Source organism: Zootermopsis nevadensis, unplaced genomic scaffold (genome assembly GCF_977971745.1).
Source record: "Zootermopsis nevadensis isolate Lab colony 2312 unplaced genomic scaffold, Znev_1.0 Znev_ptg000011l, whole genome shotgun sequence".
Classification (NCBI taxonomy): domain Eukaryota; kingdom Metazoa; phylum Arthropoda; class Insecta; order Blattodea; family Termopsidae; genus Zootermopsis; species Zootermopsis nevadensis.
This window is the reverse complement of record NW_028259143.1, coordinates 11,931,745-11,955,345: the sequence shown is the minus strand read 5'-3', so window position 1 is coordinate 11,955,345 and position 23,601 is coordinate 11,931,745. Positions and strand designations below refer to the sequence as shown.

The 23,601-nt window shown below is 35.3% G+C and overlaps 2 protein-coding genes and 1 pseudogene across 4 annotated transcripts in view; 1 reads left to right on the top strand and 2 right to left on the bottom strand.

The window, feature by feature from the left end:
* LOC110834510 (coiled-coil domain-containing protein 39) overlaps nucleotides 1-5,175 on the bottom strand; it is a 28,757-nt gene extending 23,582 nt beyond the window's left edge. Inside the window, exons 1-7 of the mRNA XM_022073743.2 lie at nucleotides 5,092-5,175; nucleotides 4,788-4,985; nucleotides 4,566-4,685; nucleotides 4,340-4,486; nucleotides 3,408-3,566; nucleotides 2,777-2,998; nucleotides 390-581 (exon numbers count right to left, since the gene is read on the bottom strand). Coding sequence (XP_021929435.1) covers nucleotides 390-581; nucleotides 2,777-2,998; nucleotides 3,408-3,566; nucleotides 4,340-4,486; nucleotides 4,566-4,685; nucleotides 4,788-4,886 — 939 coding nt within the window. The 5' untranslated portion in view covers nucleotides 4,887-4,985; nucleotides 5,092-5,175. The remainder of the gene's footprint in view (nucleotides 1-389; nucleotides 582-2,776; nucleotides 2,999-3,407; nucleotides 3,567-4,339; nucleotides 4,487-4,565; nucleotides 4,686-4,787; nucleotides 4,986-5,091) is intronic.
* An 11-nt stretch (nucleotides 5,176-5,186) lies between these two features.
* Nucleotides 5,187-17,549, top strand: rho-7 (rhomboid family intramembrane serine protease rho-7). Of its 3 annotated transcripts, none has more exons than XM_087347303.1 (9): nucleotides 5,187-5,393; nucleotides 5,487-5,712; nucleotides 6,939-7,227; nucleotides 7,713-7,808; nucleotides 8,044-8,168; nucleotides 8,907-9,008; nucleotides 9,945-10,042; nucleotides 14,245-14,349; nucleotides 16,858-17,549. In XM_087347303.1, exons 1-8 carry the CDS (start codon nucleotides 5,344-5,346, stop codon nucleotides 14,336-14,338), a joined length of 1,080 nt encoding a protein of 359 aa, XP_087203429.1. In that variant the 5' UTR covers nucleotides 5,187-5,343; the 3' UTR covers nucleotides 14,339-14,349; nucleotides 16,858-17,549. The 3 variants fall into 3 exon arrangements, with proteins under 3 accessions (XP_087203429.1, XP_087203428.1, XP_021929440.2); XM_087347302.1 differs by having other exon boundaries at nucleotides 15,326-17,549; XM_022073748.2 differs by having other exon boundaries at nucleotides 5,188-5,393; nucleotides 14,245-17,419.
* A 3,176-nt stretch (nucleotides 17,550-20,725) lies between these two features.
* Nucleotides 20,726-22,114, bottom strand: LOC147874066 (DNA/RNA-binding protein KIN17 pseudogene; annotated as a pseudogene).
* Between the last annotated feature and the right edge of the window lie 1,487 nt (nucleotides 22,115-23,601).

Genomic DNA, 23,601 nt, shown 5'->3' with positions numbered 1-23,601 from the left:
AAATAATATAACCGATGTGATATTTCTATTGGTTCTACTGCTGCCTGTATGGCAAACTGAAAATCATAAACTGTGATCAGGTGTAGTGCCGGAGTAAGGTATTGTCGCATCATAGAGATAGGACAAACCACTCTCTTCTAGTAATGCACACATTTAAGTGACCTGCTCAAGCTTGTGGCTGAACCTGCAATGGCTCGTGTCTCAACAGAGTCGTTACCTGAGACAAAGTCCTCTCTTCTCTCACTGGATGGCACTTTACCTTTGATAACACACTGAAGCAAAGATGATTAGAAACTGCTTCAGTGTTAAAAGATGGTTGGAGTGAAGGAGGGAAAGGAGACAAGAAACAGCTTTTAGTGAAATTGGTATACATAAAGAAGTTCACTCACTTCATTAGCCAAGTCATCAACGTTTGTTAGTAATTTCTTGTAATCATTTTGCAGTTTCATGGTAGAACGCGTGATAACTGAGATGTCAGCCTCAGTTTCCTTGTTATTGTTTACTTCATTTCTAAAAAACTGTCTTTGCTCCTTTTGCATTTCCACCTTTTGTTGTGACTCAGAGTGCAACATGGATATTTCCTGAAAACATACAAGGCAAAATTATTATAGTCTGTGGTGTCTCTTGACAAGTCAAAGCACATACATGAGTTTCATGCTTATTAACACAAAACTGACAATAAAGATGGGGAAAATAGGCCTTATTAAGGAATACAGAATTAAAAGAAGAGAACATGTAGTCAAATTGTGATATGGTGCTCCTCTATATACCACCACTCTCACATTGTTCCCAAAAAAGTTTTCATAACTCCCTATGTAATTTCAAAGGGAATGCCTTGGTAAATCACCACCCCAGCTACCCACCATACACCAGTATCTGTGACTATACAAATTAATCATTAAACATAAGTTCAGTACAGTGCAACACCATTTAATTTCTACTGGAGCAGGACTGTCCATGTGAGGTAGCCCAAATATGGCTGCCAACTTGTGTACTGAAGTTGCTTGGTTGTTTTCTTCACCTTTTTTCTGTGATTATGTCCCCCATTCCTTCTATCTATCCCTAATGGATGGTGTGATATTTTCTCACCAATCAGAATTTACCTTTCCCTTACATGCCAAGTCTGTTTTGTGTCTCTTACTGGTGAGGGGATATCAGTTGTGGCATAGCTGAGCACAGCCTCTTTGTTTTCCTATTGTCAATATGTTTAAAACTTTCTCTGTGATTATCTTCGTGTGTGTTGTGGTATCAAAAATCTGTGTCAGCCAGGGGCAAAGAGTGAGCAAAAACATGTTATGTAATTTCCAGTATATTTTAGTTGTTTGCTGTTTCTCTGTGTTGACTGGCAAACATGTAATTGCACTGCTTGAGATGCATATGATGCAAGGTTCTTGTATTTGAGAATTATAGACTGGTGTCAGCCAGCCAGTGTTTTTCATGCGTCGAATGTAATTCAAGGATAATTTGGTATATGTTTAATCATTTTTTTATAGTGGAAATTGCATAGACTAATGTACTAAATTCTTTTTTTTATATTTGGCTTTAAAGTGTTAAATCTGCTAAAGCTCGTTTACTCTTTGAAAAGTCTTATTAAATGTTTATTTGAATTTTTGCTTTTCCAGTACATTTACAGTTTGTTAAATTTTGTCCTTTCTTTGTAGTTCGAGAAATTGGTATTTATTTCTTGCTGTTTTTCTTTTCCCTGAATATCACATTGTGTAAAAGAGGGTCATAGAGAAGCAAGTCACAGATAGGCTAGTCTGCTCCCTTCCAAAATCCAACTCTTGGTCTTCTCGTCATGGAGGGGGCAAACATCTCTGACAACAAACAGCTTCAGATCATACAAAACAGGGCTTTGGTCCATCAAGACAAAGTGTGAGGCATCATGCTGAGTTGGTGATACCAGTGTCATTAATGACCCCTTCGGGGCACAAGGCAGCAGCTGATAACATCCACTGACCTGAGATGGCTGAACAGACATCTGAGAGCAGGGACTCATCTTTGAGAAACCTGTTATCATTTACAAGGGTCACTTCCTTGGGAACCAGTAGTTCTGTGAACACCATTGCAGGGAGCAAGTAATTATAGTAAACCTGTGGAGGATGGTGATCTTCAACAGGTAGCCTTGAATGTAGGACAGCTCCACCTGACAAAGACCAAAATTTCTAGCAGTGCAACAAGGAAGCTCAAAGAAAGGGAGAGCCAAAGTGGTATCGGGTCCCAACAACAAATGGGCCACATGACATCACCCAAGCCTAAGGAGGCCTAGACCAGGTTGCCTAAATGACCAAAGTCTGATGGTAGCACTCCAGTCAAAGTGGTTAATACTTCCAAAAGGCCCAGGGAACTATAGGGAAGCCTTGACACCAATACCAATTTCATCAAAATTCACTCAATAAACTCAGACAACATGAAGTCAGACATGACACCTTCATTATATATTCATTTATGCAGACAACACATGAGAAAGGAAGATTTTCTGTAAGCAATGATGTAAGACCAGTATACTACACATGAGGATAAGGTTTGTTTTCTAAAGTTCCAGATGTGAATTCTGTGCTAAAAGAAAGGTGAATCTACACTACATTTACAATGCAGTCTCTCTAAACTTTCTTCTTTGTTCATGGAAAGAAAACAGCTCCATTGTTTTAAGTGTGACAATGTATGACTAAGGGTAAGATTTTGCTGGTTTGTTGTACATACTTTCATGAATATATGTAGCATGTACTTTCCAATATAATTAAGTAGAACTCTGAAACAAATAAGACATTCATACCTGGACTTTGTTGTGGATATCAAGGTCCCGCTGATGTAGAACTTGTACTGAACCTTCCCACTGGCTAATAAGTTCTTGACGTTCACTATGAGCTTGTCTAAACATCTTTGCTGTTTGATCCAATACTTGCTGAAGTGATTGTTCATCACCAATAATTTGATTAAGAAGCTGGTTTCTTTCCTCCACTTCTTGACATAATTGTAGACGAGTCAATTCAAGTTCCTGCAGAACCAAGCTCATTATCTTAAAACTTTGCATACTATGTAGTGTAGTAGAATATAAAAATAAGCAAACAAACTGTTAACACTACAAATGACACTAGTGCCAAACGCGTTTTGACCCCAAGAGGTCATAATCAGTGGCAAAAGGGGAGTTAATTCATATAATATGATCAAAAATATGGTTTTACAAACAAATCATGATGGTGAGTTCTTTACAACACCATAAGTAACACTACACTAGATGTTGGTTTCACTTCCTTCCAAATATTTACATTCTTAACGATTATGATCATGTTTCCATACAGTTCAACATTTGAAAGCCTCTGCAGTTGATCAATCAGTCTGTATGTGTTTTTCCTTCAACTGATAAAGACAATAAATATAGTCCACACTCAATCAATGTCACTCACCTTCACTTTACTCTCATCCTCAGTCATGTATCTTGCCAGTAGCTGACTGTGTTCATCGTCTCTTGCAATGTCTTCCTCCCAACAACGCAACACATCCTTGTCCCATTCCACATTTGCTTTTAATTTCTCTAGTTTCTCGGTGTGAGTAATGATTCCATTCTGCAAAAAATTTAAAGTAAGAAGAAAACTTCAGTCACACTTCAGAACTTTGTGTAAAGGAAATACTGCATAACATTTTTGAACTGTGATCTTCAAAACTCCCAACTCTACCCTGAAGATGGAGATAAACATTCTTCCAAAAACACTGTTAACCACCTACAAGATTACACATCATTACAAACCTGAAGACCATAATCTGAACTTTCATCACCATGAAAACTTCAGATCTTATATAAAAGCCACTTTTATGCAACATGTTTAAAAAATCAAAAAGTGTGTATAAATTCTACATTTCAGTTATAAGAGATGTTAAATATATGATGAAAATTTAAAGAATACAATACAGAAATATCAAGCAATACGCAAACTGTTAAACATGTTATTAAATGCTAACCCACCTAAAACAGAAAATAAAAGTTATATAAGTAATGGCAGTTCCTGGTTTACAACACTGAAGTGAAACCTGTGTTCTTAACACAGGGATACAGAAGGAGGATGCAGTTTATAAAGTGTCCAAAAATTAAGTTACTAGAAACATTTACATACTTGTACTGAAAGGGACAAAATAATTTCACACATAGAAATGGTGATAACATTCACACAGAAAGATAAATTACCATAAAGCAATTCTGAGAAATGTTCTACTAGAAACATGATATTTGCTAGACTTTGCAAATATCTGACTGATGCACATGAAGATCTACCTACATTGACGACTTTGCTCAATTTATTGGACTGTTATTAGAAAATCCTTTAACACCATTCTGACATACCTGTAGAGCCACTCGTCTCTCTCCAAGCTCATGAAAGGCCTTACTTATGAGTCGCAACTCCCGTTCATAGCTGTCTTGTTCAGCCCGGGCCAGCTGGTAAAGGTTTTCCTCTGTCTCCACTTGTCTTTTATGTGCGATAAGTATAGCCTGAAATAGTTGGTATCTCATTATCACTTCTTTCAGAATAGTTATAGTTAAACAAAGAGTACTTGATTAGAATACATACCTGGTTCTGTTGCTGCTCAAGTTTAACATTTTCAGCATACCTCATGAGTGAATTCACTCGATCAGTGAGATCCTTATACTGAATGGTTAATTCACCTTTCTTTTTTATACACTGCTCAACCTATGAACACAGATTGTTTAAAGGCAATGATATGTGTATCATTTGTTGGTGAACACTTGTAATAAGTTTTGTGAGTTATGAAAAACATAAAATTCGTGTTACCTGTTTTTCTAGAGCTTTATTTTCATCACTTGCTACTGGAATATGGAACCCGTCTGCCCATCCTAGTTTCCTTAGAAGATCATCTATTTGTTTAACCATTTTTTATAAAAAAACGTCTTTCGTCTTCTTTCCTTACTGTGTTGTGTTTTCTTTTCTTACCAGTTACCATGGTTACGTGACGTCATCAATCAGCTGCAACTACAAAGAGATGTACAATATGAAGCCAAAGACAGTTGTATTAGAGATTATTAATATGTATATTGTATTGTGAAGTATTAGCAAAAATTAAAATATGATTATATACCACAAACTAATCATAATTGAATATGTTTCCTTTCTGAAAAAGAACATCTTCCTGTAAAAGCGTTTTATGGTATTCCAATTATATGTCCTCTGCGCTGCAACAAAAAGAAGAAGTTCGAAAATTATATAAAAAAAAAAGAATAATGCTGTTTCGCATGGAACATGCATGGATAAAGGATATCATCTTCGTTTGATCTGCGTTAATCTATTTTTAAAAGTCGTTATTGTGGATTAGACATCTCAGGCGAGAAATATGGGACACGTCTGTGGTTTACTAAATAGGTGCGGATTTTTAAATATATGGTAAGCGTGAGACTTGAAGTTATGTTTTGCCATGCGTATAGTACATTTTTATAACGAGTTAGATTAGTTACACCAATCCTTTTAACTTTTCAGTCGTCTAGATTCGTCCGAAGGAAAATGTCTTTTATCCAGTGCACCCATCAATGCTGTCAGATGTTTCAAAACTGCAATACTACGGAAAACCCGTTGGCGATCGCAGTCTTCAGGCCCAAAACCTAGAATTGGTCCATTGAATACAGAATTTGAAGGAGTTAAAGTAGAAAATGGTGGTCCAGTACAGTTTTCAAAACTCTTTAAACCACTCTGTTTCACTTTTGTTGTAAGTTACTGTATTTATTGTGAAATAATGAAAGACATGTACAGTTTTTATGCATTCTTGCTTACACTTAGACATTTAGAGTCATTGTTCTGTAAGTTGATTTAAAAAGTGTTTGGTTCCGAAGCAAAAGGGTGTGAGGATGTGAACTTGTTTCATCTGGATCAGGTTCAGTGGTGTTTCATGTGACCAAAACAGGCAGGGATTTTAGTGACAATTAGATACTGAAGGACTCTGCTTCATGGAGTAAGACTATATAAGTTTACTGCAGAATGTGTGTTTTGGTTATAGTTGTGGAAGATGAGAAAAGAGTTACGCATATAATATGTGATTTTTGTCTTGCAAACATGACTCTTCCTTTTTTCACATTTCTTTGCAACACATTGACCAGTTATGTATGATCTGAAGCTTTCACAGCAACTAAGTATAATGACTTCTGTCCAGGCACCTGTCATGTAAGATGATAAAATGAAGAAAACACTAATATTTCATGAACCATCTTTGTCCTTGTCCTCAGGGTACTGTACAGTTGGTTATGCCTATTTTTCTCTCAGTTTGTTTTGCTGTACTAACATCATTTATATAACAGCAAACCAAAAACAAATATTTTTACTTGTATTTGGACACAACAGGGTGCATTTTAAAAGCAAGTTCTATAATGCTGTAATTCCAAAACGTTATTACTGAAAACAGGAGTCACAACCCTTGTTTACTTAGAATTGTTTGTATCTTTCACCCATGTACCAACAGTTTTGCATAGATTCTTTAATAGTGTATTTGCCCTGCAGGTAAATTTCTGCCCCTAGTTCAGTTGCTGATGTTGATATTCTTAAAATATATTCCTACTTTGCCAGTTGCTAGAGAAAATGTACTGCTAAATCATGTTGAATCGAGCCCAGAAAATTGTTTTGTGAGTGATCATTTTCATTTTAGGATAATTGACTCCTCACCATCCCTATCTGTTGCTATCATATAAAAATTGTATGACTTCTTTTTGCTATTTATGAAGAAAATTTTAGCCACGTTACTGATGGAGTTGTTTCTTAGCTTTCTTCAGTCTCTGCAGATCTGTTCCTTGAAATATGCTAATTTTATCCTTCAAATTCCTTGCCTACTTGCTGTTCACAGTCTTCTACCCATTTGATATTCCATTTTAAAACATTTCTTGAAAGTAATGTAACAATCAATCACATTTTATGTTATTACTTGCATTAATTTTACTTCCACAGATTAGCTCAGGAAGTTTTGTCTGTGCTACAATATGGCAGTATGAAAACGTGCGAGCGAGAGCAATATTGCTGTTGAAGAAGCCTGGTGGTTGGGACCATGGAAACCTGTTTGTTGTAAAGAAACATGGGACATGGCGTAATCATGTAAACACTTGGTGGAACAGTCTCACTGAAGGACAAAGACTTTTCTTCCCAATATGTTTTGTGAACTGTTTAGTTTTTCTAGCATGGCGAGTTCCTCGGTTACAGGGTATAATGGTGCAATATTTCTGTTCTAATCCAGCATCTAGTGAGTATTGTAGTTCCCTCCTTTAGCTGTATTGTCATACATATATTTGTATATCTCATTTAGGCATCAACAGCTTTCCTGTGTCATTTTGTGTGGCCATGCGCATGCTTGTAGTTTGGAGATAGATTCAAAGTATACTACAAATTATGCATTGTTTATAAGCAAAATTTACTAACATGGTGTTTAATATTTTATGCATAGTTTTTGAAAAATGCCAAAAATTCTCGGTTGTTAATTCAACGGCCAGTATAGGATGTGCAGGCATCTACGAAATGTTCATGTTCTAGGAAATTGTTGTAGTACTTTTGTTTAGCAAGTGTTAAATTTGTTAAAATAACAGGAACATGAATGGAACTAAATGAAAATATCATAAAGTGCTTAAGTGATTAAATTAAAATAAATTCAGTTTGAAAGTGTTATGATCATGAAGTTATATTTTTATGTTATGTTCTGTAGTTAGAACAAATTTTTGATCCTTTTATCAGGAGCAGTCTGTTGGCCTATGGTCCTCTCCACCTTCAGCCATTATTCAGCTATACATCTCCTTGCAAATATGTTTGTTCTGCATAGTTTTTTGTCAGGTAATTTTATCAAACACATTTTTACATTTGTCCGTTTTCATCGAATACTATCGCATTTATGAAGTCTTGTATCTAGCTGGTCAGTGATGCAATTTATCTAAAATCATGTTTTCTGTTCCATTAACAGTTGTAAGAAATAAGCTGTTTATTACTCTGTGCACTTGCATTTTCTTTGACATGGATAATTTATTAGATTGAAATATTTAGTAATAGACTATGTATTGCTTTGTTGTAGGAGCTGTTGCTTCATTGGGAAAGGAGCAGTTTCTTGGGCTGTACATGAGTGCTGGGGTTATTTCATCGATGTCTAGTTACTTCCACAAAAGTTTGATAAAGAAACCTGGATTCTCACTTGGTGCAGTAAGTTGGACTGTTGATAATCTTACAAATAAAAGTACTTTAAAATCAGATTCAGCATTCCTAGCATGGCACATATTCCAAATCTGAATTTTAGTATGTAAAAACAGTTAATTATTCTTCCTGCTTTTCTTTCATTCATTTTATTTTGTTTACTGCTGTGACACCTTTAGAAAGTATTTTCATAATAAATATTATTTTCGATGTGACTTGGTATGGGACTCATTTGCATTCCACTAGCACTAAACTCTGTGCCAATTTTTGCCATTCCACTTTCCATTCAGTGTTGATCTGCAAACTTCGTGCCCTGGTATGACCAAAGAGTGTGTTATGGGCTGGTCATGTCTGTCATTGTTGTTGCACAACAGTGGTCTCAAACATGTCTGATTGTTGGAACACATTGTCATGCAAAATTGCATCCCTGGATCACATTAGGTCAGAAACAGTCAAAGTCATCTGTGATCAATCACCAGACATTATATCACATGTTTAGTTTTAATGTTTCATTATTTACCATCATCAAATGGAAAGATAAATCTAGATTTTTCATGGTAGCCATTTGCTTCTTACATTCTACAAAATAATTACCTGAACTGTAATTGTATATTTTTTCAATTTCCATCACAATATGAACATTCAGATCCCTATTTTAAGTGGTACTACTGTTTTTATGACCTCAGATGTTGGTATATTACTTCAGTCCTATATTCAACTTAATATGATGACATATCTGCTTTTCAGTCAGGAGCCATCATGTGTTTGTTGGGATATGTGTGTACAGAGTATCCAGAGACAAAACTTACCATCATCTTCTTGCCCCTCTTCACATTTCCAGCTGCTGCAGTAAGTGCACAAATAAATAATTTAAGGAAAGGAGAAATTATTTGAAACTTCAAAGGCCAGGGAACCCAGACAGTGGTTGTTTCTTCTTCAGAGGTTTACACCACACAAAATATTATTGAGGTCATACTTTTATCTCAAAAGTTTGTACAGCCACCATATTGAAGGATGTGGCTGTGAGATTATATCTGTTGGTAAAGTAGGCTGTAGCGTTGATGTTTCAACTTGAGCAGCCACATCTGGTGAGGCCCTGTAGCTCTCGTAAGGACTGTGGCAGTGGTGGTCTGTAGACACAGTCCTTGATGAAATGCCAGAAAAATAAATCAAGAGGTGATAGGTCTGGTGGTCTTGGCGGCCAAGGTGACAGCCCCCCATGCCCTATCCAACTTCTGGGCAGCTGATTATCAAGAAATGTTCTCACAGCCAAGTAAATATGTGGTGATGCCCCATCCAATTGGAAGAGTAACTGGCAAGGAAAGTCCTCGCTCATCTAGGGCCATAAACACTGCTCAGGCATATCTGGATATGCAATACCAGTAGCAGCAGTGACACCATTTAACATTAAGGATGGTATCCATGCTGCAGCTACCAGTAAGTGAAATACTTTATTTGACCATGAAACTTAAAAAGTTTCTCTAAAGTTATTTCATTGTTGTAACTCTGTGTACTGAATATAGCCAATTGTAATAACCTTATTTATTTTTAAGTATGCTGTACATTAGTATGTAAGAGGCCATCAATTTGTTACTAGCCACTACAAACAGAAGAACAGTCAGTGTTATGGAAAATGGTCTCCTGAACACATTAAAATACCAAACCGTTCATATCAGATATACAGTGTTCAGCATGATCATATTGAAATGTGTTCTTTGTCTTAAGTATCTACAGAATAATATCTGATGTGTTGCCGTCATAACAAATATTATGGTATCATTGCAGGCAATTAAAGTGATTATGGCAGTAGATGCGGCTGGTGTTCTTTTAGGATGGAAATTCTTTGACCATGCAGCTCATTTAGGAGGAGCAGCGTGTGGAATGTAAGATATTGTCTAATTTATTTGTTTATCTTGATTCTGAATTGATTTTATTTTTACTATGTCAGTGTCTAAGAATGCCACAGATGATAAATATGTAAGACACGAGGTTTTCTGTACATATGAAACCCATAAATACAAGCAGGTAGGACATAGTTACCATTGAGCTTTAAAGGTTTAAAGATAGTAAATTCTTTATTATTCATGTGCAAAGTAGCAGATATGTACCTGCTTGCTTTGTGGTCTCTGTCGTCTGCATGTAACAACTCAAAAACTGCAGAACTGATTGTTATGCCCTTTTTTAAATCAGGCTGGTCTACTAAAGTTTGTGAACACATTCCACCCAGCCTGGAGACTGGTTTTCCCGACAGAGGTTTTTTGTGCTTTTCCTCAGTCCCTCAGGGCAGTGCCAGTCTTAAATTAGTCCACAACTTCTTCTTTCTATATCCTTTCCAATTCATCATTTACTATCATCCTCACATATGACACCATACAGTCTACACACAGAAAGATTTATTAATAAATAAAATTAAAAGAAAATAGAAACATTCCAATTTTAGTTGAAATCAGTCCATAGTAATGGATACACTTTGTTAAGACATTTGTGTGTTTCTGTACACATCTCAGTCATAACATGTTAAATATTTATTGGAGCTGCAGGTTGTTTAAACAAGCACTGTAGAGTAAAATAGAACACACATTTTATGCTGATACACTTTTTCCTGGCATCTTATGGTTTCCAAAGTTATGGAACAAGTGGCATTTTTATGCTGTTATATCATAACTCAAGGATCATTGGACTGTTTTTTTTTATTCTTCCTCACACGCCCTCTTTAAAAGAGGAACATTGTTACTCAAAGTTCATTGGTCCCATGTATCTCTGATATAGCTGGTACCATTCATAAACATCAAAGGTGAATTCTGGCAAGTATGCCAGTATTGTCACACTATGCATAAGCTTGCATTTCCTAAATTGTTTTCTATGAGTTGTGACTTTCTGTTGAAACAATTGAAGCGGTTGTGTTTATGTACAATGACCTATTGTGATAAGATTACAACAAGACATTATTGAAAAGTATTTTGTAGGTAGTATTGGTATTAATGCTGTAGTGAATGTTTATTGAATTATGCTAGAATCCATTTGTGCAAATTCTTTTCATATCCATTCATGTATGCAGCTTTTTGTCACAAGTATGTATTGGTGTAAGCGCAAAAAGTATCCAGTTTACATGAAAATTGAAATTCCTTGATATCTTTTACACCTATACGAGGTGCGATCGGAAGGTTTCCAGACTGCGCGTATAAAAACCTGTACACTTATCTCAGGTATTAAATTCATCCATCACCCTCGAAGTAGTTCCTCTGGGAGTGAACACAACGATCCCAGCGCCGCTGCCAAGCCTGGAAGCATCCCTGGAAATCTTTCTTTGTCAGCCTGTCAAGCACCATCTGCGATTCTGCCTGAATCTCTTGCCAAAGACTCGCCAAAACGGCTACGGAAACCTATGAAATGCTAAAGCAAGCATTTGGGGAGTCCGCAATGGGTCGTGCACTAACTTTTGTGTGGCATTCACGTTTTAAAAATGGCCGAACCTCTGTCGATGATGACGAGCGTTCTGGATGACCATCTTCGAGCACAACACCCGAAAATGTTACGAAGATTCGGCAGGCCATTCACGAAGATCGACGTCGTACCATCAACGACTTGTGCGACATTGTTGGGATAGGCTATGGGACCTGTCAGCTGATTCTAAAGGACGGAAGCGGCCGTCAAAGTGGCGCAACCACAACTGGCTGCTGCATCATGACAACGCGCCAGCGCACACCGCCCTCAAAGTTCGGCAGTTTTTGGCCTCAAACACCATGGCCGTCATCCCTTCTTAGCTCCATGTGACTTCTTCCTCTTCCCAAAGATGAAAATTCAGCTAAAGGGATGGAGATTTGAGACGATAGAAGAGATTGAGGCAGAATCGCAGATGGTGCTTGACAGGCTGACAAAGAAAGATTTCCAGGGATGCTTCCAGGCTTGGCAGCGGCGCTGGGATCGTTGTGTTCACTCCCAGGGGAACTACTTCGAGGGTGATGGATGAATTTAATACCTGAGATAAGTGTACGGGTTTTTATACGCGCAGTCTTGAAACTTTCCGATCGTACCTTGTACATCCTTATACTTGCACTTATACATTACACTCTGTCTGATTGCAAGGAACACAAGCATTGAACAAAAAAGACTAAACTCTAACAACATGGTTTGAGCATGGGTGGAGAATGGTCAAGTTCTCCATCACATCAGCTTGAATTTATGTAGTTTCTCCTGTTGGGACATAATAAGTCAACTGAAACGTTATATGTCACTATGATCAGATTTTTTCAGCAGGAAGTAATAAGAAAAATTAACAAAAATTAAGACAGAATCAGAAATCATTAAAACCAAACAAAGAACATAAGCCAGAAACATTGATGATTTGAACACTCAAATTGGCATGATTAGATAATACCTGCTTGTCATTAGTACCCACACACAGAACATACAGAACCTTAAATAACCTATCATGGCCTGTTGGACTGCCCTGTAACTTGCAAATCTTTTTTGCTGATTGATTGATCTCATAACTAGGTTGGCTGATCGAATTGGTCATACACACCATGTGAGCCAATGTCTTGTGTTTCATTTTCCTGCTGTTAGTTTTGATCTGCAAAATCCTAGCTTTATCCTAACCTGTCCACTGATCTTCATAAATATGTTGGACCAGTTTTGATCATTTGACATAGTGCGCATGTTTTGAGAATTATACTGCTGTCTACCTGATTCACCAACATATCATCTTTCATATTCATAAGGAATGTTGCAAGTGTAATGTGGCATCTGTCACTTGAGGATGGAAGCAGATCCACCATCTGAAACATTCTCTTTGGAATACTAGACCATGGACAAAGTCTGGAAACCCAGTACTAATAGTAACATACCACTACCAGAACTCTTTAGAATTAATTATACTAAATAGTTATAATTTAAAAGTAAGTTACTTCAATACTAGATATTTATACAGACAATAAAATAAAGATCAAATTTAATTCCAAGCTATCTGTATCTTCACCAATCAATCGTGGGTGTCCACTATCCCCAACTTTGTTCAGTGTATACCTGAATGAAATACAACATGTTTGGGAAACAGAAAAAATAAAAGGATTTCCAATCTCAAGAAATACAAGCTTAAAAACAATTGACCAAGTACTAATCTCAACTTCAGAAAAAGATTTACAAATATCAATTTATAAGATGAATAAGTTAATAAATAAAAACAGGGTGACGATCTCAACAGAAAAGACAAAGACGATGGCATTCTATGGCTGAGAACCAGCAAGAAGTAAAATAGTAATAGACAACAAAATTATTGTACAAATAAACACGTTGGTTGTTCCCTATCATATGAAGCAGAAAAAGACATAGATATCAAACTTTCAGAATTCCTGAAAGTTACTGGCCTTATCAGCATGATTTTTAAACCATCAGAAGTCCAAAAACGAACTAGAATAAAAATATATAATACTTTGGCACTACCAACAATTTTATATGGCATTGAAAACTGGGCAATGAAAAAGAGGACAAAAACAGAATTACAGCTGCTGACATGAAATTTATGAGATGCACTGCAAAGTACACTTGGATGGCCTATAAAAGAAATGAAGACACACTTAAAGAGTTAAAAACAAAACCCATTTTAGACAAGATTTTGAAATATAAAAACAATTGGCTTCAACATGTTAACAGAATGCAGAGAGACAGACTTCCCAAATTATTAAAAAACTACACACATTGTGGACAAAGAAACCCTGGAAGACCACAGAAGAGGCTTTTAGACTATGAGACCAGAACAGGTCAATAAGACCAAACTCCTTGACTGTTTGATGATGATGAAATAGGTTACTTATGCTTAAAATAAAAATAAATATTACAGAATTATTAAAATTGTCATATTAAGCTAGTTTTATGACCATTCTGTACCACTTTGTATGTGTGGCTCTTTCCTAGACTTCCTTGATCCTCACATAAAAATGAAATAATGTTATAGTAGCTATGGGCTTCATTATCTACACTTTGTAGCAAGGAAACTGTGATAATATTATAACTTATCTCACGTTGAAGGCTGAGCCTGTCGCAGAAGCTGCCTGTAGAAGTATTGACTGTCTTTCTTCTCTTTCAGTGCTTGGAGTTATTGGGGTAATGCATATATTTGGCAGAAGAGGGAACCTCTGTTACACTGGTGGCATAAATTGCGAGGTGGATCTGTGAAATAACTGTTGATTGTGTAAGGAAATAAATAATTTTGTACATTCAGTGTTCATTTGAAACAAGTAAATTGTGTATTGTGTTGGACACTGTTATTTCTGAAATAGCTTATTCAGGTTGTTGATATGTAAGCTCCTGTCTGTAAATCTAATTTTAAAAACTGGCTGTATTATTTGAAGGATACATGTAAATAAGCAGTGCTTTGTTTGAATGATGTCATGTACTGGTATGTTTCAGTATTACCATCGTATGCTTGTTGTGTTGTGTTTCTCTTTGCTCTAATTGTACATAATCTATTATAAGAAAAATAGTACTTTCAGTTGTTTAGTGCTTCAAAATTTTGTTCCTACTGTGCTTGCATCATCAATAGATTTGCCAATCTTAAAAAAATTATTACTTTTATTGTGGGAGTCCTAATTTTCTATTTGGTTGCAGTACGCACTGCTAATGTGTGCTTTCATAAAAACCGTTCTCCTACAAAATGTTGTATCGTGCTCATGGAAAAAGAAGTAGGACAACAAATTTCTTCAAAATTATTGTTAGTGTAATAGTGAAATATGTTTAAGTCCATTATCATGGCAATGTTCACTATCACCAGTTATTCTTCTGGAATGGTAAAAACTCCCCACAGAACCAGTTGGTAAATTATTAAGTTTATTTTATATTTTAATTTACACCACAATGCTTTTACCCTGTCCAGTGGGTATGGTGTGTCCACTACAATTACCACAGTATGATGTTTGTAGATTCAACAAATATAATGATTTTCAGCTGTGTAAACACACATGCCATGTTCATTGGCCCTTTGTTTTAGATTTTAATATTATAAAGTGGTTTGTGTAGTCCTGACTTCAAGCCCTACCTGGCCAAAATCATGGTGAAACCTAATAAAAAGGTTGTGATTAGATGATGAAATATGTGGTGAACAGAGATTAATTTAGTGTTTATTCAGAGAGTGACTGAAGTGATATGGTTGTGAAATTTTTGTTTGCTAGTAAACAGAGTGACACCATGAGAACAACACGTGAAAAAACAAGGAAGGCAAAATTAAGGAAAGGAGATAATGTGGCAGTATGCAAGGACAGATTGGTGATCATGAAGGGGAAGGACAAGAGTATCACTCATGATGAAAAATTGATCCATGTTAGGGTTTGAGACCGAGATGTCAAGAAGCCTAAAGTAGTTATTTAATATAATTCAGTGATAGGAGGAATGAATATGAGTAATGCTTACCTGATAAGCTCCTGCAGCACTATGAACAGGCTGAAGAAGTTCTGTCAGAAACACTTTCATCATTTTATTGACATCTATTGCACCATTTCTTACTTCCTGTAAAAAAAAAAAAAAAAAAGCAAGGCAAAATTACTAGGTTGGAATTCCAGTACAGACTTATAGAGAACTTGATTTCAAAGCACCACAAAATTGAAATAAGGCCCTCAGACTGCCTCACCAACTGCTATATATGCAGCTAGGATACATTGCTGCTACAGCTTCCAAGCAGGACCTATATGGGTGGTGCAAATATTTCAAGGACCAATTATTTGGTATTATCAGTAAATCACATAACAGGACATTGTGATATTTTGATCTGAGCATATTCCACATTTATGTTCACTCAACTTTTGCATCTGCTATCTGTAAGCTGTGTTCAGCTGAACTTCCACCAACTTTGTCACAGGTGTATGTTTAGTGTTTCAAATCTGAATATTTGCCCATAGGGTTGCATAATGTATTGTGTATGTCAGAAATGAAGTATTTACAACCTTATTTCAGCTAGATTCCTTGTCAGTGGCATAATGATCAATAATAATGATAATGTTCTCAGTATTTCTAAAAATGTAAACATAAATGTCATGTAAGGGCCACATTTCTTGAAATAAGCATGCTGTGTGCTGTCTGACAGTTCATCTTTCAATCATCATTTGTTTGGTAATTTTATATTTAGAAATGGCCCAGATATTGAATTTGAAAGAGTAAATAACTTAAGGTTAAGCCATGTAACTGCTTACACTTAAGAGAAACTACTGCCTACATCATCAGCCTTGACAATGGTGGGAGTAAATGCTTCTTAGGAACTTTTGTATCGTAACAAGTTCTCACAGAATTTTCTGGCATCAACATATTCAAAATGCTGTTAGAACCTCAAATTTCAAGTACTTAAACTCTGTTCTTCTAATTTCTGTACATCATTTCACCTCTGTAGTGTTGCATAAAAGTGCGCTGCAGTCTGTAATCTCACATTCAGAAATATGTAAACATTATTCCAGTCTCTTCCACACTGTGTCTGATGTCCTTCCAAGGACATCTTGGTTGTTTCAGAGGCCTCTTATTTGTTTCAGTTTCAATTATCTTAAAAATGTCTGTGTCTTTTCATTAGTTTTATTCTGTTGAAACCACCAGTTCTTAATATTTTTCATTATTCGTGAATTTCAACCGCCTGTGTAACTACTTACAGTTATGCCGACAAGCACAGTTGCAATACTTATGGTTTCAACAGTCTCAGATCATATTTTTGTTCTCTTTTTAGTATGGGTTGGTGAATATAGTGACTCAAAACACAACGTTCATGCCGTCGTGCGTCATGCGCTGGAATGACAGAGAAGATTGGGATGTTTATTTCTCGGTGCTCTGAGTTTTTACCCAGCAATGATATTTTGTGTGGTGTGTGCTTAATTTGTTGATTTGCCCCGTTCAGTGTTACGGCTTATTTTAAACAATATCAGTAGCTCGGACTACTGTTGGTTTCAAGGTTTTAATGAAGAAGAGAATGTAAAAAATACACGGGCAGTTTTTGTATATGCTGTTCAGGAAAGGCAGCCTTAAACTTATGCATGTAAAATTTCTCACTTATGTAGTAGCAGCAAAATTCATGTTTCTGTACCTCAGAAACAAGCCGATGGATGACCGATTTGGTTATCAATAATTTTGTAGAAAAGTTTTCTGTACTTCTCTTCTGCAGAATTTCTTATGTCAGGTTTTGCCTTCTTCATTTCCCTGGTTTTTGTCAGAAAATTAAGAACAGTGTGTCATGTTCATTTTGCATGTGACTTTGAATTTCTCTTATTTTGTGAATAAAATCTATACCCAGACCTTCTGTCTGTAATATATGAACCAAAATGTAAGAATGTGTGAACACAGAAAGAAAGGATTCTAGCTGTAGTACCTGTTACTATCATGAATGTACCTCACGACAAAATGAAAGTCAAAAGTTTCATCCAATATTAGGCGGTTCCTGAATTTGTCTTGAAATGTCACCTTGCAACACTTCATGGAGGGCTTTTAACAAATCATTTTGAATGGCCAGTGATGTGCCTTTGAAAACAGTGGTCATTCAGCAGAGGATCATAATGTTCTAGCGGTTTGAAAGATTCTGTACAATTATTTCTGTAAAGGGGCAACTCAGATTATTCATGACCTCTAAATGGCAGTTCTTGATCTGGCAGCATGCAAGTCCTGTGACCCATTTCAATATTTCTCAAATTTTACAAACTTTTATTAAATGCTGAACTAGTAAATGTAAGTTGGATCTCCAGAAGCTCATAATTTCTTTGGAGACTTGAACAAAGAATGACCAGCGTGCACTGTACATGTTTTGCAGAAGATTCATTGTTTTTCTTTTCTTTTCGTGAAGCTGATAAGTCATAAGTTTGTTAAAGGCCCCTGATATTAAAAACATTCAAATTTTTTTAAACATCAAGCATTGCCAGCAAATCAGATTTTCTTAGATTTTTGCAAGCTGTAAACCACGGGTAAAATTGATTTTGCAAAACAAAATTTCCCAGTGTACATTTTGTTTTCCTTATATTCATTCGCTCTTAGGGTTTTATATAGGTTGGTAGTGTCTCCCATATTTTAATGTTTTTAGTTTATCCATTAATGTTGTTCTTGACAATAGTTTTTCTAAAAGACATTGAATAACATTTTTATCTATTTTCCACAAACTTCAAATGGTCTTCCACTGTTTATAAACACGTAAACTTACATCACTGCAATTGTGTTTATGATAATTCCAGTTTGTGAGTGATTTTGGTACAGTTCACCTCTTCTTCAGTTCATGTTGAGGTCAACCATTGTTGTGTTTAAAAGAATGGTAAAGACCTTTCTTTTTCTTATATTCACAATTTTTTAATATTTTTATTTGCATTATGCAATGCCAGAGCGTGTTAATTTGATTTTGTGTATTCAAATAACTTGTGCCTTTAATGTCAGCACGGAATAATTAGTTTGTAGTTCCATGATGATGCTGTAAGCGTAAGTGAAATATTTATTAGTGTTGTGAATTTAGATCTTGCGTTTCAAAGTGGCAAGCCAGATAATCATTATTTTATATTACGGTCATTAAATAGGACTAATTGTTTATATTCATACACAATCAAGCTGACTCCAGAGAGATGTTGGCAGAACACTGAGCTAGGTTTTGATACTTGTATGATAAAATAAAAAGTAAAAATTGCTTGCATCATCACAACCTCAAATCCTACATAGAACGAAAGTTGACTGGTAATATGACAAATGTGGAGGGGTTCGTTGTTAAACTGTGGGCGAAATTAAGCATGTCTTACATAAGCGAAAAGTGATTAAAATTTTGAGCCTTTTGGGTTGTTTGGGATCTCCTACAAGAACATGCATTCAGAGCCCGAAGTTTCAGTCATGTAGTGTAAGTAGCAGCGATGATTTGTTACCTTGAGAATGTTGGAATAAAAAATGTTCCCCCACATCAGAATATTGTTACTAATTGTTTCAGTACACATACTCGTGTTTTGTGGTACCAAGTTAAAATGTTCTCTCTTCCTGGTCTTTTCGAAGTGTGCATTTGCCAGTAGTGAGTGACCAGCCCACTGCCTCCGCACAATTTCTAATCAGTCCTTATTTTTGTCTGCTAGAGCCATCTAGTAGGAATCAGGAGATATGTGGTCAGCGAGTTTTGCTTACGAAACATCTCGTTCACGCTTTTTCGTGTCCTAAATCTAAGGCATGGGACCGCCGGCTTTAATTCCCCTCCGAAGGAAGTTGTGCTATGGATTTTAAGACCCCTTAAAAATCCATCGACCTCGGACAGGTTTGAACCCGCGTACCTTGGGTCCAGTGGCAATCACATTAACCTCTAGTGCACTGAGGGCTACAAGTTCTTTCAAATATTACTTTGCCAAAATAACAACAGAGAATTTTATGAACATGTTTTTTATTTAATATCCTTAAATATATAATTCATATTTAATTAGAAACTATTTAACAATTTAAGTGTTTAACAAAATCTAAAACAATTTAACTATTTAAAAACAACTATTTTACAAAAAATTAATAATTTAACTATTTAACAAAAACTAAACAATTTAACTATTTAAAAACAACTATTTTACAAAAAATTAATAATTTAACAAAAACTGAACAATTTAACTATTTAAAAACAACTATTTTACAAAAAATTAATAATTTAACTATTTAACAAAAACTGAACAATTTAACTATTTAAAAACAACTATTTTACAAAAAATTAATAATTTAACTATTTAACAAAAACTGAACAATTTAACTATTTAAAAACAACTATTTTACAAAAAAATTTTTTTAACTATTTAACAAAAACTAAACAATTTAACTATTTAGAAACAACTATTTTACAAAAAATTAATAATTTAACTATTTAACAAAAACTAAACAATTTAACTATTTAAAAACAACTATTTTACAAAAAATTAATAATTTAACTATTTAACAAAAACTGAACAATTTAACTATTTAAAAACAACTATTTTACAAAAAATTAATAATTTAACTATGTAACAAAAACTAAACAATTTAACTATTTAAAAAGAAATATTTTACAAAAAATTAATAATATAACTATTTAACAAAAACTGAACAATTTAACTATTTAAAAACAACTATTTTACAAAAAAATAATTTAACTATTTAACAAAAACTAAACAATTTAACTATTTAGAAACAACTATTTTACAAAAAATTAATAATTGAACTATTTAACAAACACTAAACAATTTAACTATTTGGAAACAACTATTTTAAAAAATATTAATGATTAAACTAACAAAAACTAAACAATTTAACTATTTAGAAACAACTATTTTACAAAAAATTAATAATTGAACTATTTAACAAAAACTAAATAATTTAACTATTTAGAAATAACTATTTTAGAAAAAATTAATAATTAAACTAACAAAAACTAAACAATTTAACTATTTAGAAAACTATTTTACAAAAAATTAATAATTGAACTATTTAACAAAAACTAAACAATTTAACTATTTAGAAATAACTATTTTAGAAAAAATTAATAATTACACTAACAAAAACTAAACAATTTAACTATTTTGTAACAACTATTTTAGAAAAAAATAATAATTAAACTAACAAACACTAAACGACAGAAATCTTCATACTCACTGCTGCGAAAACCTAAAATCTTACATCTTTCATGAAGTTGCACTTAATGTAACATGAAACTCTGTGGCATTTATACATCTACATTATGTACTTTACAAATGTCTTCATATTCAACTTTATCAATTATTCTGCCTTTCAAGGGGCCTGATGAAAATTCAATCGTTGCACAGAATTTGCTCTCATCCAATTCCTTAAGTTTAGCACTGTATCCACGGTAAGCTCCTTTCACAATGCGTACAGGCCGCCCGAGTGCAGGTATCACCGTCTGTAGGTGCAACTGGTCCAGTTTCAGTTTTTGTCTACTATCCAACATGGAGACAATAGCTACATATTTGTTTAACACTTGAGTCACAACACCCTTCTTTTTGTAGTATTTGTCACCCAGAGATTTTTCTACCACTTTCACAATAATTCCTTGAACCAACCAAAAATCGTTTCTATTTGTACGTTTCTTCTTGCTCTCTTCATATTTAATAATGTCATCAAAGGCTGATGCTTTTCTTCGTTCCACCTTATTTTTATGTTCCTTTGAATCTTTGTTCTTATTTCCAGCTGAAGAAGATACTCCTTTATTATAGTCGTTTTTGAGAGGATTGCTTGACACTAGAGTTCTATTACCTTCAATTCTTTTTCCTTCCAAGTTCAAATTTACAACTATTTTATCTTCCTCAACTGGCCGCACAAATTCTGTAAAGACAGGAGAGTCACTCTTGGCACATTCTTTACCCTTCTCGATTTGCTTTTCAATAAATGCCATCATTTTCTCCTGATCATCTCTGTCCATTTTCTCCTTGCGGACAAGGTCCTGTTGCAATGCAATGGTTTCAGGATCACGATCTATGTATTGTACATACCATCCTTTTTCACTTTCATCCACCACACACTTCCCTTCCCTTCCAAGCCATTTCACAAAGTCTGTCAATGTTTCCCACTGTGTAGAATTCATATGTAAATGGTGACGCTGCGATATATAATCCTGGTACACACGATTTGCATGAACACGCTTTGTTCCAAACTGACGTTTTAACAATTCTAAATAACCATCTTCAAATTCGTCTGAAAACTCGTCAATATATTTATTTGCGTTGTCCTCAAATAACAGCAGTTGCCGCTGATGGGACTCCGACATTATATGGCATTTAAAGCCGTTCTGGTCACGGCACTGCTTGTAACACATTTGACAAAACAGCCTTAGTTTTTGTAGTCTTTTCGATTTGATTTTATTCGCAATATACTTTGGGTCACCTACTTCATGTTTCCCCATTTTAATTATTTATTTCTGATGCTTTGTGCTGTATTGTTATAAAACGTAAATACACGTATCTAAAAGCACTTAAACGACAACCTCTTCGTAGCACAATTCGCTAAAAACTGGCGGAAGACGGTTGGCAACTGCTGACGTCACGTATTGCGCAACAGTGTGAAAAGGCGCTCAATTCGGTTCATTCAGGCGTGCATAAGAAATGAAAAATGAACCTTATGGCCTGCCATCCGAGACTGTTGGACGTGTGCGTCACAGGTGTGCTTTACGAATTCCAATCTTTCTCGCGCAGGTTTTCGTATTTTATAAGAACGACTGCGTTTCGTATTTACACATTATTTGTAGTTAAAGAAATACAAATTTTAATACTCCAAGTTATAATTTGGTTACATTCCATCCTAAATATACGAAGTCAATAATTAATATTAAATACTTTCTGTGTAAAAGGAAATAAATTTAAAGGTAATGAAAAGAGGCTTGAAGTAAATTTTGTAATTTAATTTGCCCTTGTTTAAAATTATCGTCGTATTTTATTATACTTGTTTAATTTTAAAGACGATTTTTGAGGGGCCCGGGCACTGTTGTACCCATCACCCCTGGGCGAGGAAAAGTGTTTCCTTCCTTCGAATCCCGATTATTAATTTTGACTAATGAGAGAACGCAGGAAGGTCAGAACTCTGGGGAAAAGTGTCCTGGGTTCGATTTCCTTCAAGGGCGGAAACTAAGCGAGACAGAAGAAGGGCGCCAGGATCAGAGTTTTTTGCTTCGAATAGGAGATTACGGAAAGGAAGGCCTCGACACTGAGTTGGAGTCCCGACAGGATGGTTTCTGTTGACGGGAACGCAACCGCGATAAAAGAATGACGTCAATGAAAAGTTCTTTCGTTTCGGAGAGGAAATTTCGGGGTCTAAGGTCACAAACACGGATACACAGTCCTCGGATCGAGTCTCTGTTAGGTTGTTGGTTTCTAGGGTAATTTTACGGGCGTATTAAACGACGCACGTTTAATGATGAGGCCCATTAGCTACCGGGTGTTTCCAAATTAATCTGTTGATTTTGTGTGGTTGTAGTAGTCCATGTATTTTTATTTATTAGTGGTTTATTTAACGACGCATTTTAAGTAGTTCAGAGTAGCACAGGAGCATTACATCCATTGATAAATCCTATTTTATTATTTGGAAGCACAAAACTAGCTTCATTTTGAATTGCTCTTGACTAACACGGATGCTACCAGATGTCTCAAAAGTAAAGTGCTGTTCAATATCAGAAACGTTTTTGTGGTAATGTAATTTACCGCATTCGACCGGCGGCTGAATAAAGCACGTGGTTTGGTGGATAAAAATAAACGATGTATGTAAATGTGCCCCATTGATAAGTTCTTGTACACGCGAATGTTTTTAAAGCACTAGACTGACTACCAACTGCCGACAATTGGTTTTCACCTCAAGCGTGAACTGTACATGCAAAATCGAGAAATTAGGCTGTCAGGAGGCCGTGATCTCTGGAGTGATGTCAGAGCCTTGAAGCTTTTAGGCCAGCTACTGTTAGAAGGCGTTCAACATGACTGAGAAGATGGTGTTTCATTCTTGTTCCTTCAACACT